Here is a 25,284-nt window from a genome sequence, read left to right as displayed (position 1 = left end):
TCTGTTCATTACAGTGACTGACAGAGATAAATAAGGCTTTAGGTGACTGAGAATACAACGTACACAGATGGTTAGGAAACACAGTGCTTAAAATGTTTGGACACTGAACACGACGTCCTTTAAAATATCAATAAACCAAAACATATTGATATGTTTACCGGAACATCCTCTTCTTTTTAAAATAAGTAAATAAATAAATAAAAATAGTCAAACTCAAAAAAGTCAGATTTATTTCTGGTTGTGTTTATATTGCTTCGACAATATTTAAACAGAGAATAATTACACTTTATATCCTATTTCACACAGTAAACAAACATGGCAATGATAGATCATTTCTGAAATTGTTGTTAGTTTGATTAACATAATTCACAATTCTATACAATACTGACTTGGCCAAAAAAATAAAACAGATGGGCACAGAGTCGTCACATATATTGGGATTTTCTTTCTCTATATATAACTGAGCAGCTGTAAGTATTTTCTACATCTGTACACTCCATCTGTCCACTATATTAACAACAGAAGAACGTTAACTACCTTTTAGATACTTTACATGGACAAACGGGACACTGTACAGCATTACCGACATTTATCTCAAAAATAATCTACACATCATCTAGTTTACTGTAGAAGTTAGTGTCTCCATGATGGACTCTTAATGACTGATGGAGGGGTGGGGTGGGGTGGGAGTGATGAGAAGCTCTTTAACATTTCCTCATAAATAAATATCTGGAGCGGGGAAAGAAAATCTGTCATGTTCGGTCGTTAGTGTGTCTATCACGGTTTCTATATTCGCTTATCACGGCTACGAAGGTCAGACTGAGCAGGTTGGATTTGGGAAGAATGGCAGCTGGATTTTCCTGATACACTAAAACACCAGGTTTGGTTTAGGAGATCACTGGAGTTTGGATTTCAGCTTCTCGCAGCAGTGTGGTGTGTATGATCGAGATCCTGGAGTCACACTGTAGTGGTTTCTGCACTCTCGACTTATCTTTTGCATTTTATTTTCAGCTCCTGAACTTATTTTATTAAAAGGGATGTGAACAAACAAGGCTGGAGAAGAACTTGTAAACACTCGGGGGGGGGGACGACTATCACTGATCTACAGGATCTGTACCTTCAACATGGATCTTTCACCTAGAAAACTTGTTAACTTGTTAACGCTAATTATGTATGAAATTAATAATAAAAGGCACATGACTGACTGTCTATGGTGGAAGAAATACCAAACGTTAAGGGGTACCGCTCCAGAGATGAGCGATGGTACAGATCAGTAGTTTTTTCCCGGACCTCAGAACGCCGGACACTGATCGGATAAAACCCTGTGTGTTTATATGTGGCTTGGCTTTGTGGCTTGTGCTTTGTGCGTGTGCAGCTAGTTTAAGACGTTTGTTAATGTTAGTATTCGAAACAAAACAAAAACAGCCTCGTTCACATTCTCCCTACAAGTCATTAGCTCCTTCCTAATTTATGATGGAAACATCAGCAGCTACATGGACTCAGGAAAGGCCTGCTATCTAGCCAACTACACTACAGTAAAACCAAATGGATGTGTAATATTGATATGGTACTGAATGTGAGGTATGAAGACCTGTATTAGTCTGGAAAACTCATCATTTGGCCGTCCCGAATGATCCGGTGACATTTTACTCAATACGAAATACTCAAGGACCAGGGTTAGGTTAAACCACACACCTGGGCTGATAGTTCAGCTTTGCTTGTGTGTGTGTGAGAAAGAGAGGAGAGAGAGAGAGCTTCTTGTGTTGAAGTACAGCATTGTGGGAAAGCCTGACCTTTAATAAAGTCATTGAATAGCTGGCATGATACACACCTAATAATCACAGTGACCCGTTTGTATTTTTTGTGCCGTTCAGTTTAACCACCTCAGAATTTTTCCATGAGGGCTTCTTACCCTTTACAGAGCCTCTGTTTGCTCGGAGGTAGATGTAGAGGGTTTATATTTGAGCTTGTCCTGGATTTACTGCTTATTCATGTGCTTCAGTCTGACTGAGGAAACCAGTCATCACCTTAAAGGTGCAGTTTGTAATTTTAGTGTTAAATTTAGTGTTTTTATAATTCTAATAATATCATTTCATTTATTTACATTTTTCTGGGCAAGAAACAGCGAGCTCAGTTTACTGAACCAGCCCTAAAAATACAAACTGCTCCTTTAAAATAACCTTTACTTACCCAACACGTCACTTACTCCTTTAATGCTAAAGACTGACGCATCAACACCCAGAACCACACCTCAGGCTGATTAAAGACTTAAATCTTAAGAGTGTACTGATACTGATCCAGTGCAATACTCCTGACCCCGCTGTGCTCGTTATAGTGAGAAAGTGTGGAGAAAGTGAGCTCTTAAAGTGACTGAAATTAAACAAATAATTAAACAGTGAAGAAGAAGGTTAAAAGAGAAAAAACAGTGAGAGTGAGAGCGTGTAAGGGGGAGGAAACCACCCGTTCATGGGGATTTGGACCCTTGTGCTTGTTCTGCTGGGATTCTCCACGACTCTTTATTTGTACCCGGACAGCACGTCGTTGAAGATGTTGAGGAACTGATGAGCGTGGTAGTCTTTGAAGACGAGAGCGGGACGGAAGCGGATGGAGTTTTCACCGCAGCCGCCTAGGAGGACGCCTGAGGAGAGACACGAGGGTGAGGAAAACAGGCATGATGCAGCATTCTGCATCTTTTAATGATCCTCATCATGTTGTGAAACATCCTGTAGCATCTCCCAGCTTCAGTGTCACTTCACACAAGCATTTAGTGTAATTATATAGGAAAATATATATCAATCATTATTAATTAGATTACTTTTGTGTTTATTTTGAAGACATGGAGCCTCAAACTGTTTTATTTTATTTATTTGTAATATTATTTATTTGTATTGTCTTGAATTAATCCTCCTTTTATATATAAATAAAAGCCTAAATGCTAATTTAGTGGTTAATCACACAACTTCCTATACAAACACTGACCAGAGTTAGAAATGGAGTGTTTTTTTATTTTTAATTCTTCAGTGTGTGTTCCCGCTTACCCTTGTCCCTGAGTTTGAGCAGAAGTTTGTCCCGAGTGACATCATCACGGGTATCGATGGCACAGAAGGTGCCCTGACCACGGGCTCGACTCAGGAGGTGAGGATACTGAGACTGAGAGAGAGAGAGAGAGAGAGAGAGAGAGAGAGAGAGGGAGGGAGGGAAATCTGTGAATAAGGTGTTACAGGATTTTTTCAGGACCTCATTCAGGACCATGATACTATCCACTAGAGGGCAGATCTGAGCTGAACCACCAAAATAACAAAATAAAAATAATTCCAAACGAACCCAAAGCATTCAATAAAACATCAGTTTTATGAATTTATTCACAAAACCCACAAAGAATAAATTAGACAAGGTTCATCAGAGAAGCCACACGAGTTACCTGCAGTTCATACAGTCCCTGCAGCAAAGTCTTCCCAGAGCGAGTCACTTCCTCCAGAAGGTTCTCTCTCCTGATGACGTTCAGCACCTCTGAGAGGAACAGGTTCTTGGACGGGTCTCCCATCCACGTGTTGAAGATTCTGTAACCCTGAACCACGACACCGAATTTTAATGCTTCATTTTCAGCTCAGTAAAATGATTCCGCTAGCCGAAACATGCGGAGATTATTACTGTCTTTGTTTCCATTGTAAAAGACGAAAGGTAAACATGCAGAAAGTTCCTCAGAGCACTAGAGGGCGCTGTTTGCTCAGTTGTAATAGGTGTGCTGTGGGAACGCTCGTACTCAGAAGTGTTAATTAAAGCTTTTCAGTAATCCAGGACAGCTTGACAGTCTGCAGCGGTAAGTAACAATGACTGGGTTTGATCTTGAAATGTGACACAGGATTGTAATTACTGTTTTCCTTACAATCTTTTCAAAGAAGCTATTTTAGGAACTGTGCATTCTCCAGATGTTTATGTTTATAATGCTGTGATATAGGACCCTGATTTAGTAACTACCACTAAATACTCACACATATAAATAAAACACAAGCAACGCAGGAAAACCTTATCACGTACCTTATCAGGCTGCAGCTCGTCTTTGTGGTAGTAGCCTCCTGTGAGCATCTTCTTGCTGAAGGAGACGATATCGGCGGGATCGTCTGTGCCCCAGTGCTCGTGAGCCCAGAACTTTCCGGTGGCTCCGCCCCCCGTCTGAACCTCATCCACGTGGAAGGCGCATCCATGCTGAAAAAAGACAGGCGGAGAAACGCATCAGCTTCAAACCTCATTCCATTCACACACTAACACAGCAAGACAAAGTGTCAGAGCTCTAGGACTGCTGGCTGAAATATATAATACATACACTGAACAAAAATAAGCCCATAAAATTGAAAATAAATAAATAATTATTATTGTAACACAAATGACGACTGGCCTCCTACAGGAAAATGTGGCCAACATTTTATTTTATTATTAATAAATTATTAATATTAATAATATTATTTTCAAATTATTATTATATTAACATTTTATTTTATTATTATTTTTTTTAAATCGTTTAATTGCAAGATTGCAATGTTTTATCTTCAGTTTGCAATTTTTTTTCTTTTTTCCAAGCTGCATTTACTTTATCATTTTTGACTTTTCCAATCCTGCTCTATTCATATCTAACACAATATCAGCTTTAAACATGATTCTAATGAAACAAGTGACAACTGGTGTATTATAATTTAATTATTAATAGTGTCAAACAAAAAAAAGGCCCACAATGTCAATTTAATGATGGCTGTGTGTCTGTGTATGGATTGTCCAGCTCATAATCTGATACTAGAACTATAAATCTAACCTGTGCTGTGCTCAAAAGGAATGATCTTAACCTTTGTGGTCGAATTCTATTACTCTCTCTGCACTCTCTCAAAAAAACCACCACAGCCCACCACATTGAAAAATATCCATCACCACTTCAGCTACAAACCACAACAAAGTGCGTGTCCTTAAAACTGAAGCACACTCCAGCAGGAAGAGTCAGAGAGAGGTCAGCGAGTTCCTCAGTCACGCATGGTTTTTGAGGCCATCATGGAGCCATTGCTCCTTTTGGTCTGATTTGAGATGACAGAAATCGGAGCAGATGAGGAGAGGAATCGCCCGAGGAGTGCCATGTGCTCACTTCCTCATGCACTGTGCTTTTTTTTTAAATTTTTTTTTTTATAGCTATTTCATAAGATCATCATTTATTCATTATTTACATCCTCGAGATGATTCAAGAGCGAGCTAAAAATAACCACAATAATCTGTTCAGGAGAGCTCTTGCAGTCTGTGCAGGTTTCTTATAAATGTCCTTATTAAAAATCCGAACGTGGAAATAAAGTTGGTCTAAACACAGCTTCACACCCTACTTAGTTTAGTTACCTTGCGAGCGATGTTGCGCAGTTTGATGAAGAAGTCAGGTGACGCGTGATTGTCTCCTCCCTCCGCCTGGATGGGCTCAATGACGATACCTGCCACGGGTTTGCCCTTCTGCCTCCACTTCACAATCAGATCCTCCACCTAAACCACACACGGGGGGAATTTTACACTAACACTAGCATGACTAATCGTTAACATGTCCTACTGAATCAAAATGTGATGTTTAAATGAGCATTAAATTCCTAATCCATCTGTATAAGTGGATTTGTGGGCGGGGCTACACAATATGATATCCGAGTGTGAGGTCACTAAACATGTTCAGTCATGGTTGCTATAGTAATGGTGGATAAATCACTACAAAGATGAGTAATTCAGGCATTAAGTGAGCGTGACCTCCTCCAGACAGCGAGCCTCCTCTTGGGCGTTCTCTTGAACAAACTCCTCCAGCGGATACTTGAGCCTGGGGAAGGGCGCGATGGGCCAGTCAAACGATGGGATGTCCAGCTTGTGAATGATTTTGGAATGAGTCGTGGCCAAGCAACCTGAGAAAGAATGAACAGCTGTAATGACAGAGTAACGACTGGTTTGGAGATATGGAGAAATCGATCTGAATGGTCAGGAGGTGCCTGGATGCGCTAAAGGAATTCAACAAGGCACTGGTCAGACTTACCCAGAGTTCTCCCGTGAAACGCTCCCATAAAAGACAGGATGCTCAGATCTGGACATCCAGGACTCTGCAAACACACACAGATACACAGATAAAGCCTTTTCCTTTATGACGGATTGATTAGTGTGATCATTTTAAAGATGTGGAGTTTAACACTAAGCAGGACACTGGTGTTTATTCAAACAGCCAGGAAGTCTTTGGATTAATCACATGAATATGTCTACATTTAAACTCCAAGAAAAAAAAATCAGCCAAAGCAGTAGTACAATTTAAACATTGGTGTTTATTTTGATCCAACCTGACAAACAAGGTGTTTATCTTTAATTGCTCAGGGACATGTTCAGGCCGAGACTGTTCCAGTGAAGCTACAGCTTTAGTAAATGCGCTAAATATTTTTGTTATAATGGTTATAACAACTGCTCAAATTATATTTTTCAGATTAACTAAAATAAATATAAATAAAATAAACTGATGGACTGTAGCGGTATAATTTTTACATATGATACATTTCCCTCCAGAAGTATTGGAACAGCAAGTCCACTGTTCCTAATATACAATAAAAACATTTGGTTTTGAGCTCAAGAGATGAATATGAGATAACAGAGGTATGATATCAGATGATAGGGGGCAGTGTTGGTTCAAGTGGCTAAGGCTCTGGCGTGTTGATCAAGGTTCAAGCCCCAGCACCACCAATGTGCCACTGCTGGGCAACTGAGCAAGGCCCTTACCCCTCTCTGCTCCAGGGGTCATGCATCATATTATTTCCCCTTGTGCCCTGACCCCAACATCCTCAGCTGGGATTTGCAAAGAAAAGCATCCCGCTGTGCTGTAATGTACGTGTGGTGACAAGTTCTTCTTCTAGAGCTTTCATTTCCTGATATCTACATCTAGAAGTCTTGAACAACACAGAACATATAAATCCACTCATCTTTGAACATAAATCCCTCTTCGGCTGGTTGTCTAAGGAAAAGAACAACATTTAATGCCAAAACATTGTGAGAGCCGTGAAGAAAAACCCCAAAACAATGTTCAGTGACAACACCAACTCTTTACCCGATGAATTTGCTCTCAGACCCGAATGTCTTCAGTTTACAGCAAAAACAAAAGGACTGACCTTGCAGTTCAAATACTTTCAGAGGGCTCTGTACTTAAATAATACTTCTCATGACCGATGTAGTAGATGATTGAGTAGATTGGTGTAATAGTTAGTTACCTGGTTAATCATACAGGAGCTGGTTTCCTCTGGTGAAGGATTGTTGGTGCCTCTCTCTTTGTTCTAGATATGAATCACACAAAATAAATGATTTCCTATGTAGTTTTACTTTGATACACTTTTGTAGTACAGAATATACTAAAAAAAGACGAGATATTTCAGGAATGAAATGCCTTGTTTTAGCAAATGAGACTAAAATGTTATTATATGGAGAAAAATGACTGAATTATACTGCATCATGATCCATCAATACCAAGCATTAGATATCTAAATAAAAATAATTCAATTTCATTACACCTTTCAACAGTAAGACTTATATTGTCATATTTGGAGACTTTAAGCGTGTACACTGATCAGGCATAACATTATGACCACCTGCCTAATATTGTATTGACCTCCCTTTTGCAGCCAAAACAGCCCTGACCCGTCCTGCACTGTGTATTCTGACCCCTTTCTATCAGAACCAGCATTAACTTCTTCAGCAGTTTGAGCAACAGTAGCTCGTCTGTTGGATCGAATTACACGGTCCAGCCTTCTCTCCCCACGTGCATCAATGAGCCTTGACCATCCATGACCCTGTCTCTGATTCACCACTGTTCCTTCCTTGAACCACTTTTTATAGATACTGACCACTGCAGACCGGGAACACCCCACAAGAGCTGCAGTTTTGGAGATGCTCTGATCCAGTGGTCTAACCATCACAATTTTCGCCCTTTTATCAAACTCACTCAAATCCTTACGCTTGTCCATTTTTCCTGCTTCTAACATCAACTTTGAGGACAAAATGTTGACTTGCTGCCTAATATATCCCCCCCACTAACAGGTGCCATGATGAGGAGACCATCACAATTATTCACTTAACCTGGCACTGGTCATAATGTTATACCTGATCCGTGTATATACGTGTGGCATTAACTGTGCACTCACTTTGTACCAGATGAACATAGCCTTGAAGGCGTTCTCGTTGGAGCAGGAGCCACATGCCATGTTCTGCACCCGGGTCATTCCACTGGGAGCGATCTGGTGGGGCAGGGGTTAGGGTTAAGGGGATTTTACACTTTATATACCAAAAGCAATGCCTTAGATCAGTGATTCTCTTAATTAAAGAAGCTACAGTCAACTTGTTCTGGTTCTTGCCTATTGAGGTCTTGAGGTGATCATGCTCACAGAACTGAAGTCTATAGCTATGATTATTATGCATCATCTGGTATCTTATTTTAAAAAAATTAATAAATAAATAAGGACCTATTTATGCCCTCACAGCACAAAGACTATTTGCAACAAGCTGGAGGCGGTTTCTAAAATGAATCCAGACTGAATTATCACAAATAAACACACATTTTAGACACTTTACACACAGAAATGATTACATCTTGGGTGGGTCATTTGAGTAGCACTTTTTAAGGCTCAGGCTGCTTTATAAAGATTTTCTCACCGAAAGCAGGCTTTCAGTCAGCTTTTCAGGAAAGTTCTCCGGTGGCAGAATTCCCAGGGCTGGTCGGTTAACAAACGCGCTCTGACAAAACAGGAGAAAAGGCGAACAACATTTAAGGGCTAGGGAAATGGAAAAGGCGGCCATACGGTCAGACCCGAGGATCTTCAGCCTTGCCTACATCACTACTCACACACTGTATGTGACTGCAATGTCGTCTTACCAGATTGCTGGGACTGGAGAGCACTTTCATCAAAGCTGGATGATTATAACCTGTATAAAATCACAATGTAAATATTAAACAAATACATGCACATGGCTTTAATTGTGTAGGCTTTTTTTTTGTTGGAGAGGGATCAGGTAATGTTCTATATACCATATGCTGTGTACTGAACAAACAAACCCACGCTGCTCTAACCACAATGAGTCTGGAGGCAGTGGAGAATATCAGCTGCGGATAATGAGAGTCTAATTGATTCGATGGGTCACACTTCTGTAAATACGACTGCGGCTCTGCCTCTGTTAAGCAGCACCTGAAGCAAATCATGTCTAAGGGTCAATTCAACTCATTTCATACACAATCATCTCGATGTTCGAAAATGAGAAAGTACGCTTCTATCACAGCAATTTTAAACAAACATTAATAGAGAGAGACAAAGATAAAATCTCTCCGTGAATATCCTTCTTTATTCACAGGCTGGGATGCAAAAGTCTCAACATCCAGCACTTCCTCTTTAATACAATCATACAATTTACCTCCTAATTAATTCTCAGTTACTGATTTCATTGGGAGAGGTGAATAAGATTCCATAATTTCTGATATTAGGTCTAATTCATTTCCTGCATGTCCTTTCTCAATGAAATTACTCCTGTTGCCGATATAGTATTTTTTTTTTTGGCGCACTATGTAGAGTCGTGTTATATCCCAGGTCAGAGGTCATCAGCTGGACCATGCTCCAGACTCAGAGCAGGCAAATTATTGTGCAAAGATGGTTAAACATCCACTAGCTTGGCTTCTGTAGCAGTTTCTTTCGTGTGGTTTAGCCAAATTACACAAATTTATGTAAATGATTTAGATCAGGTGAGAGAAAGAGAGAGAGAGAGAGAGAGAGAGAGAGAGAGAGCGCACTGGATGTTAAGGCTTGATGAAAGCAGAATGTTTAAAGATGCAGACATGGCAGTCTTTATGTGCAAGGATTTTTAAGGTAACTGGATCTCCATACAGATGAACAGGAGAAAATTTAATTGTAAGGAACAAGATAACAGTGTTAGGGGTAAACAAACAAACAAAAACCCTGATATGATACAGTGACATTTGCCTGAGTAGGTGTTACATACTGCAGGTTTAGGGATATGAAGGTACAGGGTATAGCTTCACAGGCTCAATGTGGTACTAAATCCAACACAGCTGCTAAAGGTTTTCACGTGAATGTTGAAGTGTAGAGCGGTGTTGTAAACCAGCAGGAACTGGATTTTTCGGACTTTGGTTTTGGTTACATAAGCCTGAGCAGAGCAGTTCCTCTAACCACCAGCAGAGACCGTTTCCTCAACATGACCCTCTGCTACAATGATGTAATGATGTCCAGAAATTCTCAGCGTGCTGTGCTAAATGGCTGATCACGCCAAGTTGTGTGTTTCCTGCCATGGGTTTTCTTTCTGTATCACCAGCTCTGTTCTTGTGCTCATTGTGTCTGTTCATGTGCTTTAAACCAATGGAAGCAGTCTGGAGAACAGAGATTCATAAAGTCCCTGCTAACATTCTGTCCTGATAAACCATAGCACTGAAGATACAATAATCAAGTTTTGAAAAATATCTGACTACAAATAACCTGAAAAATAAAGTTTAAACCATAGGCAAGTACAGTGCAAGTTAGAAAATCTACTATTTCAAAAAAAAAAAAAAAAAAATCTGCTTTAACTGGGATTGTTCGACTGAGAAACCTAATAAATTACACTGATTTATTTCCGAATGGAAAAAAATAATCAGCCTTAGCGAGAGAAAAGGGAAAAACAGAGCAATGGCTCCAGAGGATGAGGATGGGTTTAAGTGAACAGATGGTTTAGTTAGCTATATAAAGAAGATTTAAGATGACAGACTCCTTTGCTAGCTGTATTGAGAAGGTTTAATCAAATAGATGCTGTAGTTAACTACAGAGATAAATGTTAAGCGAGCTAGCAGAGGCTTTATATAGCTATATAGAGTCTGTTCAGTGCAAGCTAACAGACAGATGCTAGCTCGGGAGAACGGAAGCTCTGTTGTGATCCTGAGCACATGGCCTTATCTGGAGCACCAGACCTCTCTATGACACACACACAGTTCCTCAGGGGGTCAGAGAGCTCATATTACACACACGTGTACACATTGAAGTGCACTGACCTCTTTCTCTTTTTGTGTGTGTGTATGTTCCCTGTGCATGAAGCTGAAGAAATCCTCACATGCTGGATGAACACATTTCTGTGTGATTGTCTACAGCCCTGATCATCAGCACAGGCTACACAGAGTGACCAAAATTATTGGCACCCTTTATAAAAACAAGCTGCGGGGATCTATACATTCTGTAGAGTGTTCTAAATTACTAGCACCCCACACATTAATATTTACTGAAGCCACACATGGAGAGAATGCCAGCTCTTTTCTAGTTCTCTGGGTGCAAGAAACGCGGCTACAACGTCAACGGATCCCAGGGAGCTTTCAGAGCTTGGACAGAGGTGAAGTCTGATCTCATTTCTTTCCTGTAAGTGTGTTTTGGCGATAGCTGAAGCACTTATTCTCTCTCTCTCGTTATCTGAGAGCACAAATCAGCTTGGTTGTAATAAACATCACAGTGTGAAGTGGCTGAATAGTGCTGAGGCAGTGCTGTCCACTCATCATTTCTGTCCACTATTCATTTGTGTCCTGTCTTATGATGTTGAAGAAGCGGGGGAAAGAAATCAAATCAGATTAATCTCATCATATCTGCAGGTAGCAGAGAGAGACAGAGAGAGAGAGATGAGATCTGAGCTCACTCAATTTGTCAGAACTGATTGAATATTTACAGGATCGCTGAGCAAACCCATGACTGTGTGCTGTGCTGTGGAGGAGATGATGTGGGATGCTGTATGTATGAGTAAATATACGATGTAGAGACAGAGAGAGAGAGAGAGAGAGAGAGAGAGAGAGAGAGAGAGAGAGATGGAGAATATTCTGCTGAGCTCCGTCTCTCCAGCGGTCAGTCATGCTTCATCAGTCAGCCTCAGTTCTCCCAGCAGGCACGGCTAACGTAAAGGTTAACAAACATCCTGCTCCAGCGTGGACCACCACACGGGAAACCTCACACACAGATTACTACAGTATATGTATTAGTATTATATTAGAACACACTGGAACATTTCCCTTGACATTTCTCATGATAAAAACTTAATTTTCTGGTCATCTCTCTGAATATCTGTTTATATAACCGATTAAATACATTTCCAAATCTTCATATGCTTTATGCTACACAATATCATTTCTAAGACGATGAGTTTATCTTATATCATGCACACTCTCCATCTCCATAGCTTTTATTTCCAACTTTGAGGTCAGCTACACACTTCTGGTCATGTTTACTATCATTCGTCTGGCAAAAAGTTCGGCTTATGAGTGCTGGAGAAATGGGAATGTGTAGAAACAGCTCTCTATTTCTAATACACACACACGGTAGAAAGAAATATCCTGATTTCATTCATTCACGTGAAAGTTTTTTTTTATTTTACTTATCTACACAAATATATTTAATGGTCCTATTACTTACACTAATCAGGCATAACATTATGACCACCTGGCTAATATTGTGTTGGCCCCCCCCCCCTTTTGCTGCCAGAACAGCCCTGACCCAGCCCTGACACCATTTTGATTTTTTTTTTTTTTTAACACTGCGTCTCTTCGCATCGGTCTCATGTAGTGTGAACTATAGTGAGCTATTTAGATGCTCACTACATGAAGGTCAACCCGAGTGTGAATAATCTGACCGATCACAGGCGCTCATAATGAGTTTAGAGTTCTTAATGCAACACGGCAGCTCATGGAGCCTGAAAAACAGACTGATGTGCAAAAATCACATCACAGGACGTACCCAGAGGAACAGACGAGATCTGTGTGTACAGATCCAGCATTCGGTTGCCGTCAGCATCCACCAGGTAGTTTCCCCGGCTCTCCTCGTAGTTACAGAAGAAATTAATTGCTCCCACATTCTGTAAAATGAAAACACAAAAACAGAGCGATAATGAAACGAGTGTATGACGTTGGATTTTGCATCATCTCAGAAATAAGACTCATAGTGTGTGTTAAAATGATCTCCATTCGACAGCTGCTACTTCACTGAGCTCTGTGAAAATTTCTTCGAGGACCACACAGCGCCTTTTAAAAGCGTCTGCTGCGTCAGCGTTCATCAACGCTCGAGTGTTATGGAGAAGGTTTAAAGGGACGGTTGGTCCTAACAGGGATCCTGTCAGAGCTGCTGTTACGGAAAAGTCAGCAGAACTAATCAGTCTAGTCGTGTAAACAGAGGAGCTTGGCTCATGTCATTTGTTTTGGTTTGCTGCTGCACGACAAGAAAAACAGCTTCGACCTGAGAGAAAAAATAAGCCCCGGTAACCTGTAATATGTTTCAATAAAGTGTCGAGAACTTTATGATGAAAATCAGTAGTGCTTAGACACATTTCTCCAGACAAAGAGTAATAAAATCTGTGATGATAGCAGCGCTATAATAAACATAATCACATTACGATTTGGACTAAAGAACCGGGTGAATTAGGGCTGTGTCGCAACATGCCCATAACCGCAAAGGACACAAAGAGTACTTCTTTATGCTCCCTTTCTCTCTACTTCCTGTCAGCTTTAATATCAAAACCTTCACAGCTTGCTGCATGACATGAGTTCACACGCTGCTAAAGAAACACTGCTACACTGTGTGTATATTACAGAAATGAGTCCAGAGTGTGTGAGCTGCACATGAACAAACTGGTGCTGTTAACTTCAATCCCCTGACTATCAGCACCAATCAGCCCTCTTATTCACACCGCAGCAGTCTGCAGAATGTCGGCTCACTGTTGCTGGGGTGAGAAAAACAAACCAGAACTCCCAAAGGCATTTCCTGAATTACACCACACACACACACACATACACATACACACACACAGTGATGGACTAAACCTGAGAGCTGGAGCACTGAGGGGTATATTAAGGTTATCTGACCCCTAGTCCAGCTGCCAAACCTCCACAGACTGACTTTATAACTCTTCTTTAAAGCTTACACAATTACAGTGTGCATGATTCAGTATTCTGAGCAAACTGCAGCACTGACCTGAATTTCCCCCAGCTGTCTTGTCAGCTCCTGTTCAGAGAGGAAGAGAAAAAACGACAGTCACAGTTGAACGTTGCGCAATGCGTCGTGGGAGCGCAGCAAGCAGCAAACGAGTTATAATGCTAACGTGAAAGGACGAATGTCCCGTTTGAGGTTTTAATAATGTAAAGATGTGCTAAGCAAGGGGAAGAGGATGAGATCAAACCTTTGACCTGGGCCCTGGGACAGGAGTCTTCATGGACGGAGCATCGTATTCAAACTCGGAAACGGTCTTCGTGGCTGTCTGACTGACATATCTGCAGCCTGTGGGTTATAAATAATATATATATATATATATATATATATATATATATATATATATATATATATATTAGTCGTAATCATAAACTTAAACCGGGCCGGCTGTAAATAATGCTGTAAAGTTGAAGCTGAAGTGTTCTGCCAGTGGAGGGTTTAATAATAGGAAAGCAGCTCAAAAAGTCGTTAGAAGACGCGATACTAATACTAATTAATCTACATATTAACAGATTCTTCATGATCGTTAACATATCAAAAGTAGAGAGGTTTTCTAAAGACATCCATTTGATCAGAACAGAAAACCACAGATAACTAACTACTAAATAAACATAACTTTACAGAACTGATAGAACGACTAACTAAACTTTTACACACTTTTTTTTCCTGCCACAATTTACTCCACTAATCCCCTTAGAATGATACAACTGTAAACATTACAGTTGCTCTGTGTGATCTCCTTTATCCTCTAGTGAAACATTTCCTTCCTACTGGGCGTGATCTCTTCCTGGATAACCCCGTCCCCATCCACATAACACTCGGGTTCACAGAAAGTTCGGATAGATCTCAGACTACGGATTTGATGCTCTTTAGATCGCAACCTGATTACACACAGCTGGGAGATTTTTGTGTGACAGCTCTCTCTAAATGAGAGGGAACCTTCTAGAAGAACAGAGTTCATGGCTCCAGCACTGTTCAGGGGCTCACTGTGTGGCTCAACACCATACTAAACACACCCATCTTCTTTAATCTTTCCGCTCTAGGTATCTTATCTAAGCTACTGATTCGTGTTCGCTCACACAGTTTTCAATCTGGTGTTAATAAAAGTCTGGACTCTAGACTGTGAAAAGTGCTTGCTTGTTAAACCGTGATCTCTTTTAATGATATCAGCTTGGCCTTAACAGTCGATCCAGCCCATAAACGCTGGTCAAGGGACATATGATTTTATGATGCTTTCTGTCTGAAATGTTCTGTTTTTTTACCTGGAGCCACAAGGCGCAGGTTCCGCTGGAGGGACAGAGTCAGGTTGCGGCTGAGGAGTGCCATGTAGAGCTCTTAGAAAAGGACAGAGACAAAACGAGAGCGAGAGAGAGAGAGACAGGGGCTCAGAGCACACCTGCTTTCACAACACCTGTGGAATAAAGCAAACAAAACCAAGTTAAAAAAGCTACATTACTCCTCATTTTCTGCACATACACTATATTGCCAAAAGTTTTGGGACATCTGCCTTTACATACACATGAATGTAATATGGAGTTGTCCCGCCCTTTGCAGCTATAACAGCTTCAACTCTTCTGGGAAGGCTTTCCACAAGGTTTAGGAGTGTGTTTATGGGAATTTTTGGCCATTCCTCTAGAAGTGCATTTGTGAGGTCAGGCACTGATGTTGGACGAGAAGGTCTGGCTCACAGTCTCCGCTTTAATTCATCCCAAAGGTGTTCTATCTGGTTGAGGTCAGAACCCTGTGCAGGCCAGGACTCTGTCTTTATGGACCATGCTTTGTGCACTGGTGTGCAGTGCTGGAACAGGAAGGGGTCATCCCCAAACTGTTCCCACAAAAAGTTGCCAAAAAATGTCTTGGTAAGCTGAAGCATTAAGAGTTCCTTTCAATGGCACTAAGAGACCGAGCACAACCCCTGAACTCAATGATTTGGAGGGGTGTCCCAAAACTTTTGGCAAGATGGTTGCATTATTACAAAATCCAGCTTTTCAGGGTTTTTTTTTTTTGCAAGGACAAATAACATTTTCTATGTTCGAAATGGTGGTTTTATCTTCCCTGAATTCTTTCCCATCTCAGAGTCATGCAGGTGACAAAAACAACAGACTTAACATCCACACAACTGAGTAATCAGCCATTTTCTAATCATTCTATTGTCTCATGGTACAACAGCTTGTCCTATTAATGCTATATAAATTTTATATCAATGTTATTTTGAGCCCCATCTACAAGAAAAACGGTCTATAGTAGCTTTTGCTTCTAATGTCCAAACAAGATAAACAAATCTCCACCATGCGAGTTTTGTGATTATTTTCAGATGATCTGAAGGAGCAGTCACGAGCATGCGAGTGTTAGGGCTCAGCAACACAGAGAGAGGCAAATCTTTTTGTTTACTTGTGTAATTTCTCCAGCTTTAAATGAATCCATTTCTTTTAGACGCAGTGCTTTTCTTCGCCGAATCAATAACACAGCCATCGGTGATGAGTCTGTTCAGGAAGAAATGTCAGCAAAGCTCCGATTTATTATGAAGCTCTCAACCCAAACGGCTTTAAGAGAAAGACTCGAGGATCAATATCTAATCACATCTGACTATCTTTCCGGAGAATCAGAATGGTCACCCTAGTGACTACAGTCTCTAATCAACACCATACAAACCTCTGGTTATTATATACATGCAAATGTCATGCTGCGCTTATCCTCCAGGAGCTACTTATTTTGTAAATAAAGCTCTATTATTAGAGCGCAGCAGACTCCTTGAGGATCACTCCTTGAGACTCCTCTGTCAGGTCACTGCTGAGACTTTACGAAGGTGACCAATTCTGACGCTCTGAGGTGCCGTTAAACCTCTCGACTCCCACCTCTGTCTGGACTAAAAGGAGATGAGGGAATCCTGATTCCTGCCTTGTCTACCATATGCTTACAGACGGCTCCATGTTGACACTGAGGATAAAGAACTTTACGAATTTTAAGCACTTTGGCTGATGATTTCTTTCCTGCTTTCTTCAGTCACATAAATCTCAGCAAATAAATTACACTTCTAATAGTGAGTCAAGACCTGGGCTTTGACTGAAAAACATTCTCTCTAGCTCTTTCTATAAAGTAGGGCACAGAAAGGGCTGTTTTTCTGATTGCTGTCAAATTATAGCTTTAATAATGAGCATATAAATGCAATTGAACATAGTTTCGCCGATCCCTCATCTTTCTGCCTCCATCTTCCGAAGGAGTTCGGACCAATCCCGTCCATCCCTCCGAGCCCACCATCGTAAGTCAGTTTAAACAGAAACATAAACACCAGGGAATCTAATTCCGGCTCACTGCTCTCAGCCGTTCTGTAAATATGGAGGAATCCCAGAATGTGGAATGAGACGCTGGAGAATCCCGTCTCTGTCTGCGTCTTTATTCTCTCTCCTCGCAGGAGGCACGTCTTCCTTCTGCTCCACATTTGGGGGAGACGGTTGCGTAACAGTGCTGGCTCTGGCAGGAATTTTCTAGCAGCACGTGTTATCAGAAGCCCCCTCGTCCAGACTGGATGGAACTGGTTTGTAACAGAGGAGCTACACAAGGCCCTGGACACTTGAGATGTAGTGTGTGAATTGAACTGAAGTTTCTGAGTGAGAGAGATTCAGTTCAGCTGGAAGAGTACAGCTGTGATTAAGGAGAAGTCACATATTTTCATCACGGCATATACGTTAAAGATAAATCAATCAGAGAAATATGAAGAAAAGCCAGACTATAGGTGTGTCTTAGTGATGTACAGCTTGTGGGGATCTTTCGCAAACCACAAGCAATGCTGCAAACAACGTGTTTTGTTTTTGTTGCATTTTACTCAGGTTCTGCGAGTCCGATTCCTCAATTGGGTAGAAATTACACCAGAGGCTAGGTCCAGTCTAAAATATCTTCTAAGACATACAGTGATGTAGGAAAACGGACAGGTCTTGCATGAGACCAGTCCAACCTTTCACCATGCGTTATTTTCCCACCTCGGAGCTTGAGAGTCAATTCCTGTAATGCACATTAACAGAGTTTGGATTACACGCAGCATGTGGACTGATGTAACTGGAATGAATTCAGTGAAAAATCTCTTTACTCAGTCTAACATCTCTCCACTGCTTGGGTCCAAGTTCGTAGATGAAACAATTTCCTCCTTTTTTCCCCCGCCTCTTGATGCTTTTGAGGGCCCCCGGTGCAGTCCGGCTCATTATTCTGCAGATCTCCATTGCACCAGGGAAACATTTCATGCTGATTTTACAAAGAACAACCCAGGCCTCTGGTGATTACTTAAGCTCTGAGCTCATTTTCTAAGCGTATCGAGGAGGAGCCTGGCACAGCCGGAGATGACTCTCCACGTGAGTGAGGCAAAAGCAACAACACGAGCATTCTTCCCCGGCAGAGCCATTACCCGGGACCATTAAGATGCTAATCACTGCTGTATTACACAACCTCGCCTCACAAGCTAGGCGGAAATGGAGCAAAGAGGCAGCGAGGTTTTAAAACACCTGCATTACATGACAGCATTCCTGGTAATATAAAGATTAGGAAGCTTTATTGGGAGCGCTGTGTACAGTGGTGTGGAGCTTTTAGACTTTGTGGACCAGGCATGGGACCAAGAGATCTTTCATTAGGGATAAGAATTTTCTGAATGTTGGCAATCTGAATTCAACAAGTTACAGCAAGTTCAGGACTCAAATTTTTCTGGTAGTGAAAATTAAAAGTATTATTGCGTGAAGTAATTCACGCAACACGGCTGTGTGGAAAGATGTCGCGATTTCCATGACCAATTATGTCAAACGTCACCCTGTTACAGAGAAACAGGAGGGTTTTAAAGCACCTCTAGAGGAAATCATGTCCATGTTCAGGTAATGACTCTCTCTCTCATATTCAGCATGTACTGCGTGCCACTATATGAACCTCGGCTGAATAAATCATCCTGAAAGGCGGGTACACAAAACTGAGATCTGTAAATCAATAAAAACAAACAGTCCATTTTACATCCACACATCCTACCCACAACTCAGCATGGTTTCCACAAGACTTCAGAACATTCCTCAGCTCAGAAACCAACTCCTTGTCAGGAATGTTTCACAATGTACCCCCATGCATTTGTCTGGTTATACTACAGACATTCAAGTCAAACAAAACCAGTAAGTAAGCTTCAAGACCTTCTGATTAAACACCAGAGTGTCCATCATCACATGACTATCCTTTTATAGAGGATAGATCCTTCAGGGCATTGTTGATAAAGATAATTGAGGTCTAATTAGATTTTGGAGCAAAGAATACACTCAGATGTTACTCCGCAGTTGCCACAGAAACGACACCAGAGAGAACCCGAAACATTGGCTGGAACTACACGTGAAGCATATACCCACTTTAAACCTGATTTAAAAGTTGTTGGTGACAAGTCCCTACGACAAAAACAAACCAAATAAACAGTACAAACCTTAAAGCTCTAATCTGGTGGTCAGAGGGATGGAGGTGTCTTCACGCACCGCTTTCTGGTCCGAAATGATGTGCAAATGAACCTTGTGCAAAGTCCTCATGTAGTTAATGTCTAACTAACATGTCTCTCTTCTATCCAGCTGCAACTGGCCAAAAATTTCGCAAACCTCCTCCCTCTGGACTCGCTCCAGATCACACTTCGACACGTCTGGTTCTTGGTGCAGGGATGTGATGGTGCTCAAGCCTCTCGACAGTGGTTCTATGACACGTTGCTACCTTTGCAGCTACTCATAGCATGTTCCTATCCTAAAGTTCCCAGACATAATTACATACCATGTTTAGTTTTTTGGGTAATTAACGCTCAACACTGCCATGCTAGTCAGGTTTTTATGCCTCAGTGCACCATCTTTGCTCCGTTTTTTAATGAAATAATATTCTCAAAAATATTTAAGAATTTAGGGAAACTTTTTTCATCTATTACAGCTCATAAAATGTTAAATCTGGGACCGTGATCTAAACTCTCAACTCTCTACAGAGCAGTTGAGCAGCATGACCTGATAAACACAAACCTTTCAGGTCATTTGTTAGGGCTTCTGGAAACAGGAAGTGAGAGAACACCTCAGCAATAACTTGACCATACTTCTTGTGAACAAGCATTGATGATCCCAAAAGCTTCTGGTCTTCAAAGCAGGAGGATATAAACAGTAGGCCCTTGGACCCTTTAATCGCTGCGTCTAGCTGTTAGACCATACTGCAAAAATTTCAAGCATCATTCATGTCTTTAGTTTAACTTCCTCAAATAACTTGAGAATACTGACTCATCTCTATACGGTACGTACTACATCTGGAGCTTTTTGAGCTCCCAGATCAGAAGGTTCAAGTACAATCGTAAATATTAAACCAGAAAATTAGAAAGGAAGCCGTTTTGGGCGGCTGTTAAAACAGGGAACACGCTGAGCACAGGAAAACCCGACATCTTTAATACTGACGGTCTTCCACAATCAGTACGGTTCATTCAGCAGATATAAAGCATACGCAACACTGTGGAATATTTATGCTCACCACTATCTATACGCAATTATCTGCTGAACAACTGCAGAGTCAAGAATCAAGGATGAAACTGAGAAACACGGAATTATCGCACTGATAAGAGGAACCAAGCACTTGGCTTCAACATACATGGACACAGCGGTTTGAGAAACGCAATGATCCGAATAAAACCCTGCTCATGTGTTAACCAAATCCCGGAAAGAGTTTTGCATGACAAATACGTCTGACACTTTGGTGAGAACATCAAGTTGGCCCAAATTTCACCTCAGTTCATTAGGGATAAGAATTTTCTGAATGTTGGCAATCTGAATTCAACAAGTTACAGCAAGTTCAGGACTCAAATTTTTCTGGTAGTGAAAATTAAAAGTATTATTGCGTGAAGTAATTCACGCAACACGGCTGTGTGGAAAGATGTCGCGATTTCCATGACCAATTATGTCAAACGTCACCCTGTTACAGAGAAACAGGAGGGTTTTAAAGCACCTCTAGAGGAAATCATGTCCATGTTCAGGTAATGACTCTCTCTCTCATATTCAGCATGTACTGCGTGCCACTATATGAACCTCGGCTGAATAAATCATCCTGAAAGGCGGGTACACAAAACTGAGATCTGTAAATCAATAAAAACAAACAGTCCATTTTACATCCACACATCCTACCCACAACTCAGCATGGTTTCCACAAGACTTCAGAACATTCCTCAGCTCAGAAACCAACTCCTTGTCAGGAATGTTTCACAATGTACCCCCATGCATTTGTCTGGTTATACTACAGACATTCAAGTCAAACAAAACCAGTAAGTAAGCTTCAAGACCTTCTGATTAAACACCAGAGTGTCCATCATCACATGACTATCCTTTTATAGAGGATAGATCCTTCAGGGCATTGTTGATAAAGATAATTGAGGTCTAATTAGATTTTGGAGCAAAGAATACACTCAGATGTTACTCCGCAGTTGCCACAGAAACGACACCAGAGAGAAATCTGGGACCGTGATCTAAACTCTCAACTCTCTACAGAGCAGTTGAGCAGCATGACCTGATAAACACAAACCTTTCAGGTCATTTGTTAGGGCTTCTGGAAACAGGAAGTGAGAGAACACCTCAGCAATAACTTGACCATACTTCTTGTGAACAAGCATTGATGATCCCAAAAGCTTCTGGTCTTCAAAGCAGGAGGATATAAACAGTAGGCCCTTGGACCCTTTAATCGCTGCGTCTAGCTGTTAGACCATACTGCAAAAATTTCAAGCATCATTCATGTCTTTAGTTTAACTTCCTCAAATAACTTGAGAATACTGACTCATCTCTATACGGTACGTACTACATCTGGAGCTTTTTGAGCTCCCAGATCAGAAGGTTCAAGTACAATCGTAAATATTAAACCAGAAAATTAGAAAGGAAGCCGTTTTGGGCGGCTGTTAAAACAGGGAACACGCTGAGCACAGGAAAACCCGACATCTTTAATACTGACGGTCTTCCACAATCAGTACGGTTCATTCAGCAGATATAAAGCATACGCAACACTGTGGAATATTTATGCTCACCACTATCTATACGCAATTATCTGCTGAACAACTGCAGAGTCAAGAATCAAGGATGAAACTGAGAAACACGGAATTATCGCACTGATAAGAGGAACCAAGCACTTGGCTTCAACATACATGGACACAGCGGTTTGAGAAACGCAATGATCCGAATAAAACCCTGCTCATGTGTTAACCAAATCCCGGAAAGAGTTTTGCATGACAAATACGTCTGACACTTTGGTGAGAACATCAAGTTGGCCCAAATTTCACCTCAGTTTTTAAAACATTACACATGAAAACCTGCTCACAGCAGTGCCAGCTGGACACTGTCCATTCATGGAATATCCACATCATCTAAGTTTTCCAAAATTAAGTCACTAATCTCCTTCCAGACTCGGCATTTAAATATCCCCGCCCATTTTCATGAAGCTCCGCCCTCCCCACGCTGTACACCAGCCTGCAAAGTGTCAATAAATTGCTGACTGAAACAAACATGCATTCCGGACCGGACCGCTTAATAAACTTCACTTGTTATTTCTAACCATGTTCTATACACCTTCCAGTTTATTTGTACAAGTAATAAATAATAATAAAGCCATTCTACAGCTGCAACTTTAATGACCGTGAGCATCACTTTGCATCCTTTACTCTTCTCTTTAAATCACGTTTACTTACAGAATAATCTACTCAGTGTATATACGGATCTATATATAACAGACATCATGTTCACCAATGAACGAGTTATTTGTCTTATTTAATGAATAATTACAGTAGTTAGATAGTAAATAATTGCAGTAAACCGACTGTGAAGAGGAATTAGATCCGGTTCCGACCGGATTCATCCTGTCAGTTGGCAGCTATTCTGAAATAAACATCTATAATGCTAGCTGGCTAGCTGCAGACAGAAACAGTTGCCTCTCGAAACATGAGCAGTTGCGAATCAGTTTATTTCAGTGTTTTCTGACGGATTTGAGCAGGAGACACCATTTCGAAAGTGCTGAACTAAACGCTCCTGGAGCAAGGGAGATATTCGGGAGTCGTTTAGCTGTGAGGAGAAAGCAGAAGCAGCTCGCGACTCGGCTGCGCGTGCACGATTCATTCGCTCGCGCATATTCAGTGATTCCAGTGTACTGCGCTTGCGATTCGATAGCGCGAGCCCCGAAATCGTAATGATGGAGAACAGCTGTATATAGTTCATGCTGTCAAAAGAAAGGGCGAAGGGTAATGAGAATAAATAAAAATCTCACCAAGGACGTTTTCTTCTCTTCGGAAAGCTGTCACGTTTAGTTGAACCTGAGGAAAAATTTAATAAACAAGAAAATAATAATCATTCAAGGCTGTTCAACCGAACCGGGAAGCTCAGACTTCAACACGTCGCTAGGAGACTGGCTTCTGCACAAGAGGGCGGGTCGTAATGGACCAGTTGATACTCTTCAGCCAATAAAAAGAGAGGTGGTCAGCAGAGTTGGCCAATAGGAAACTAGGAAATTCATCTACACTTGTTCCCGCCCACAATTAGACAGGTTCATGGAGAAGCTGCCTTCTTCCAGTGTTTCCTTCTCGAGCTTGTACATTAGCACGTGAGAGGGTTTTAGCTAGTTAGCTAGCCTGTTTCATTTCGAAAGCCTTCTCACATATTTTTTCCTACTGAAAATGTACAAAACATGCAAGTATGTAAACTAATGACCAGTTGGATATATTTTGTGTAGAAAGATTACACTGCTCGTATCTGGTATCAGATGTACTACAAATATGGCTGCTAGCTATAGCTAGGTCTGTTTTTTTTCTCACAATTCTTTGTCATTATACCACACTGCTGTTGAATTCTTACTTCAAATTGAGCTGAGGATGCTGATTAACTCTTCGATAAGATGTTCTTTTGAAAGTTGTAAACTGATAAATTGTTGTGGTATAAGAAGAATAAAACTTCGCACGTGCAGTTATAGGAACATCTCATAAAGCTGTGACACACAACTCAGATGTGACGTAATTAACGATGTTAGCAGACGATGAATAAAAATCATTTTCAGCTAGACTTCGGCTTAATTTTCAGCTCAAAGAGTCGACTATGTTCATCTAAAGGAATCGGCTCAAAGAGTCGACTAAGGTAACCTAAAAGAATCGGTTCAAAGAGTCGACTATGGTCATCTAAAAGAATCGGCTCCAAGAATCGACTATGGTTACGTAAAAGAATCGGCTCAAAGAGTCCACTATGTTCACCTAAAGGAATCGGCTCAAAGAGTTGACTATGTTCACCTAAAAGAATCGGCTCAAAAAGTCGACTATGGTCACCTAAAAGAATCGTCTCCAAGAATCGACTATGGTTACCTAAAAGAATCGGCTCAAAGAGTCTACTATGTTCACCTAAAGGAATTGGCTCCAAGAGTCGACTATGTTCACCTAAAAGAATCGGCTCAAAGAGTCGACTCGTTTGTGAACGACACACTACTTGGTAATTGAAAGCCCTTGTAATCCAACACACCTGCAAAATGTAGAATAGTCAGAGAGGAAATCTCTCTCAGGACATCTATCGCTTGTCTTTCTATTCCATTTTAGGTAATTTGCATATTGAATGCAAATGTGTGAGAAAAATATTTTTCATAGATTTTCAAATGAATTCATATTCAAATCATTTGACCTGTATCATTATATGTAAATGTTCAGGTAATACAAGTTCATATTTAAAACAAGTTATGTAAAAATGTAATTGCCATAGGGGCTAAATTAGTTTTGTTCATTTTTATAGACACAAAGCATTTTATAGGCACACAAAGCTAGTGAATGTGTTTAACCTGCTGAGGTCTGAAGACCATCTATATTAAGAAATATTAAAAGAGAGAGAGAGAGAAGCAGTTCATTTCATACACACTTGCCAAGTTTTCAGTCTCCTTTCAGTCCTCTCAGTTTTTCTGGATTTTCCTGAAGGTAGTTGCTCTGGTGCAGCGTCTAAAAATAAATACTCAGAAACCGAATACTTGTTTGCGTCTTCATACTAGCCATGCAGAGTTCGCAAAGGAGTCGGCTCTTTGAACACTGGGGATTCGACTCTAATAAGTGACTCGTGCGCTGGTTTCGTTTTCTTGGGTTGTTTCTTTTCCCCGCGTGTATGACATTTCCTACATCTCCAAAAGACAGAAACGAGAAGAAAAAGTAAGAAAGCATCTACATGCCTTCACGTGAAGAGTCGACTCTTCGAACGTTGAGTGTCGATTCACTTGTGTGAGCGGCTTTCTCCAATGATTAAAATAAAAT

At 40.9% G+C, this 25,284-nt stretch overlaps 1 protein-coding gene across 3 annotated transcripts; it reads right to left on the bottom strand.

Annotated features, from left to right (window-relative positions):
• Positions 1–213: 213 nt before the first annotated feature.
• abat (4-aminobutyrate aminotransferase) lies at positions 214–25,030 on the bottom strand. Of its 3 annotated transcripts, XM_058404998.1 has the most exons (17): positions 24,902–25,030; positions 23,280–23,325; positions 15,281–15,429; positions 14,209–14,306; positions 14,004–14,033; positions 12,774–12,891; positions 8,903–8,952; positions 8,683–8,763; positions 8,175–8,267; positions 7,248–7,310; positions 6,038–6,101; positions 5,761–5,909; positions 5,371–5,508; positions 4,039–4,206; positions 3,422–3,568; positions 3,039–3,150; positions 214–2,638 (listed from the first exon to the last, which is right to left on the bottom strand). In XM_058404998.1, the coding sequence occupies exons 3-17, from the start codon at positions 15,342–15,344 to the stop codon at positions 2,517–2,519; spliced, it is 1,497 nt and encodes a 498-aa protein (XP_058260981.1). In that variant the 5' UTR covers positions 15,345–15,429; positions 23,280–23,325; positions 24,902–25,030; the 3' UTR covers positions 214–2,516. The 3 variants fall into 3 exon arrangements, with proteins under 3 accessions (XP_058260981.1, XP_058260962.1, XP_058260972.1); XM_058404979.1 differs by lacking the exon at positions 24,902–25,030 and having other exon boundaries at positions 23,280–23,433; XM_058404989.1 differs by lacking the exons at positions 23,280–23,325; positions 24,902–25,030 and adding an exon at positions 19,456–19,611.
• Positions 25,031–25,284: the final 254 nt, after the last annotated feature.

This window comes from Hemibagrus wyckioides, linkage group LG02 (genome assembly GCF_019097595.1).
Source record: "Hemibagrus wyckioides isolate EC202008001 linkage group LG02, SWU_Hwy_1.0, whole genome shotgun sequence".
Classification (NCBI taxonomy): Eukaryota; Metazoa; Chordata; class Actinopteri; order Siluriformes; family Bagridae; genus Hemibagrus; species Hemibagrus wyckioides.
Note: the sequence above shows the minus strand (reverse complement) of the source record. Positions and strands in the feature narration are given on the sequence as shown.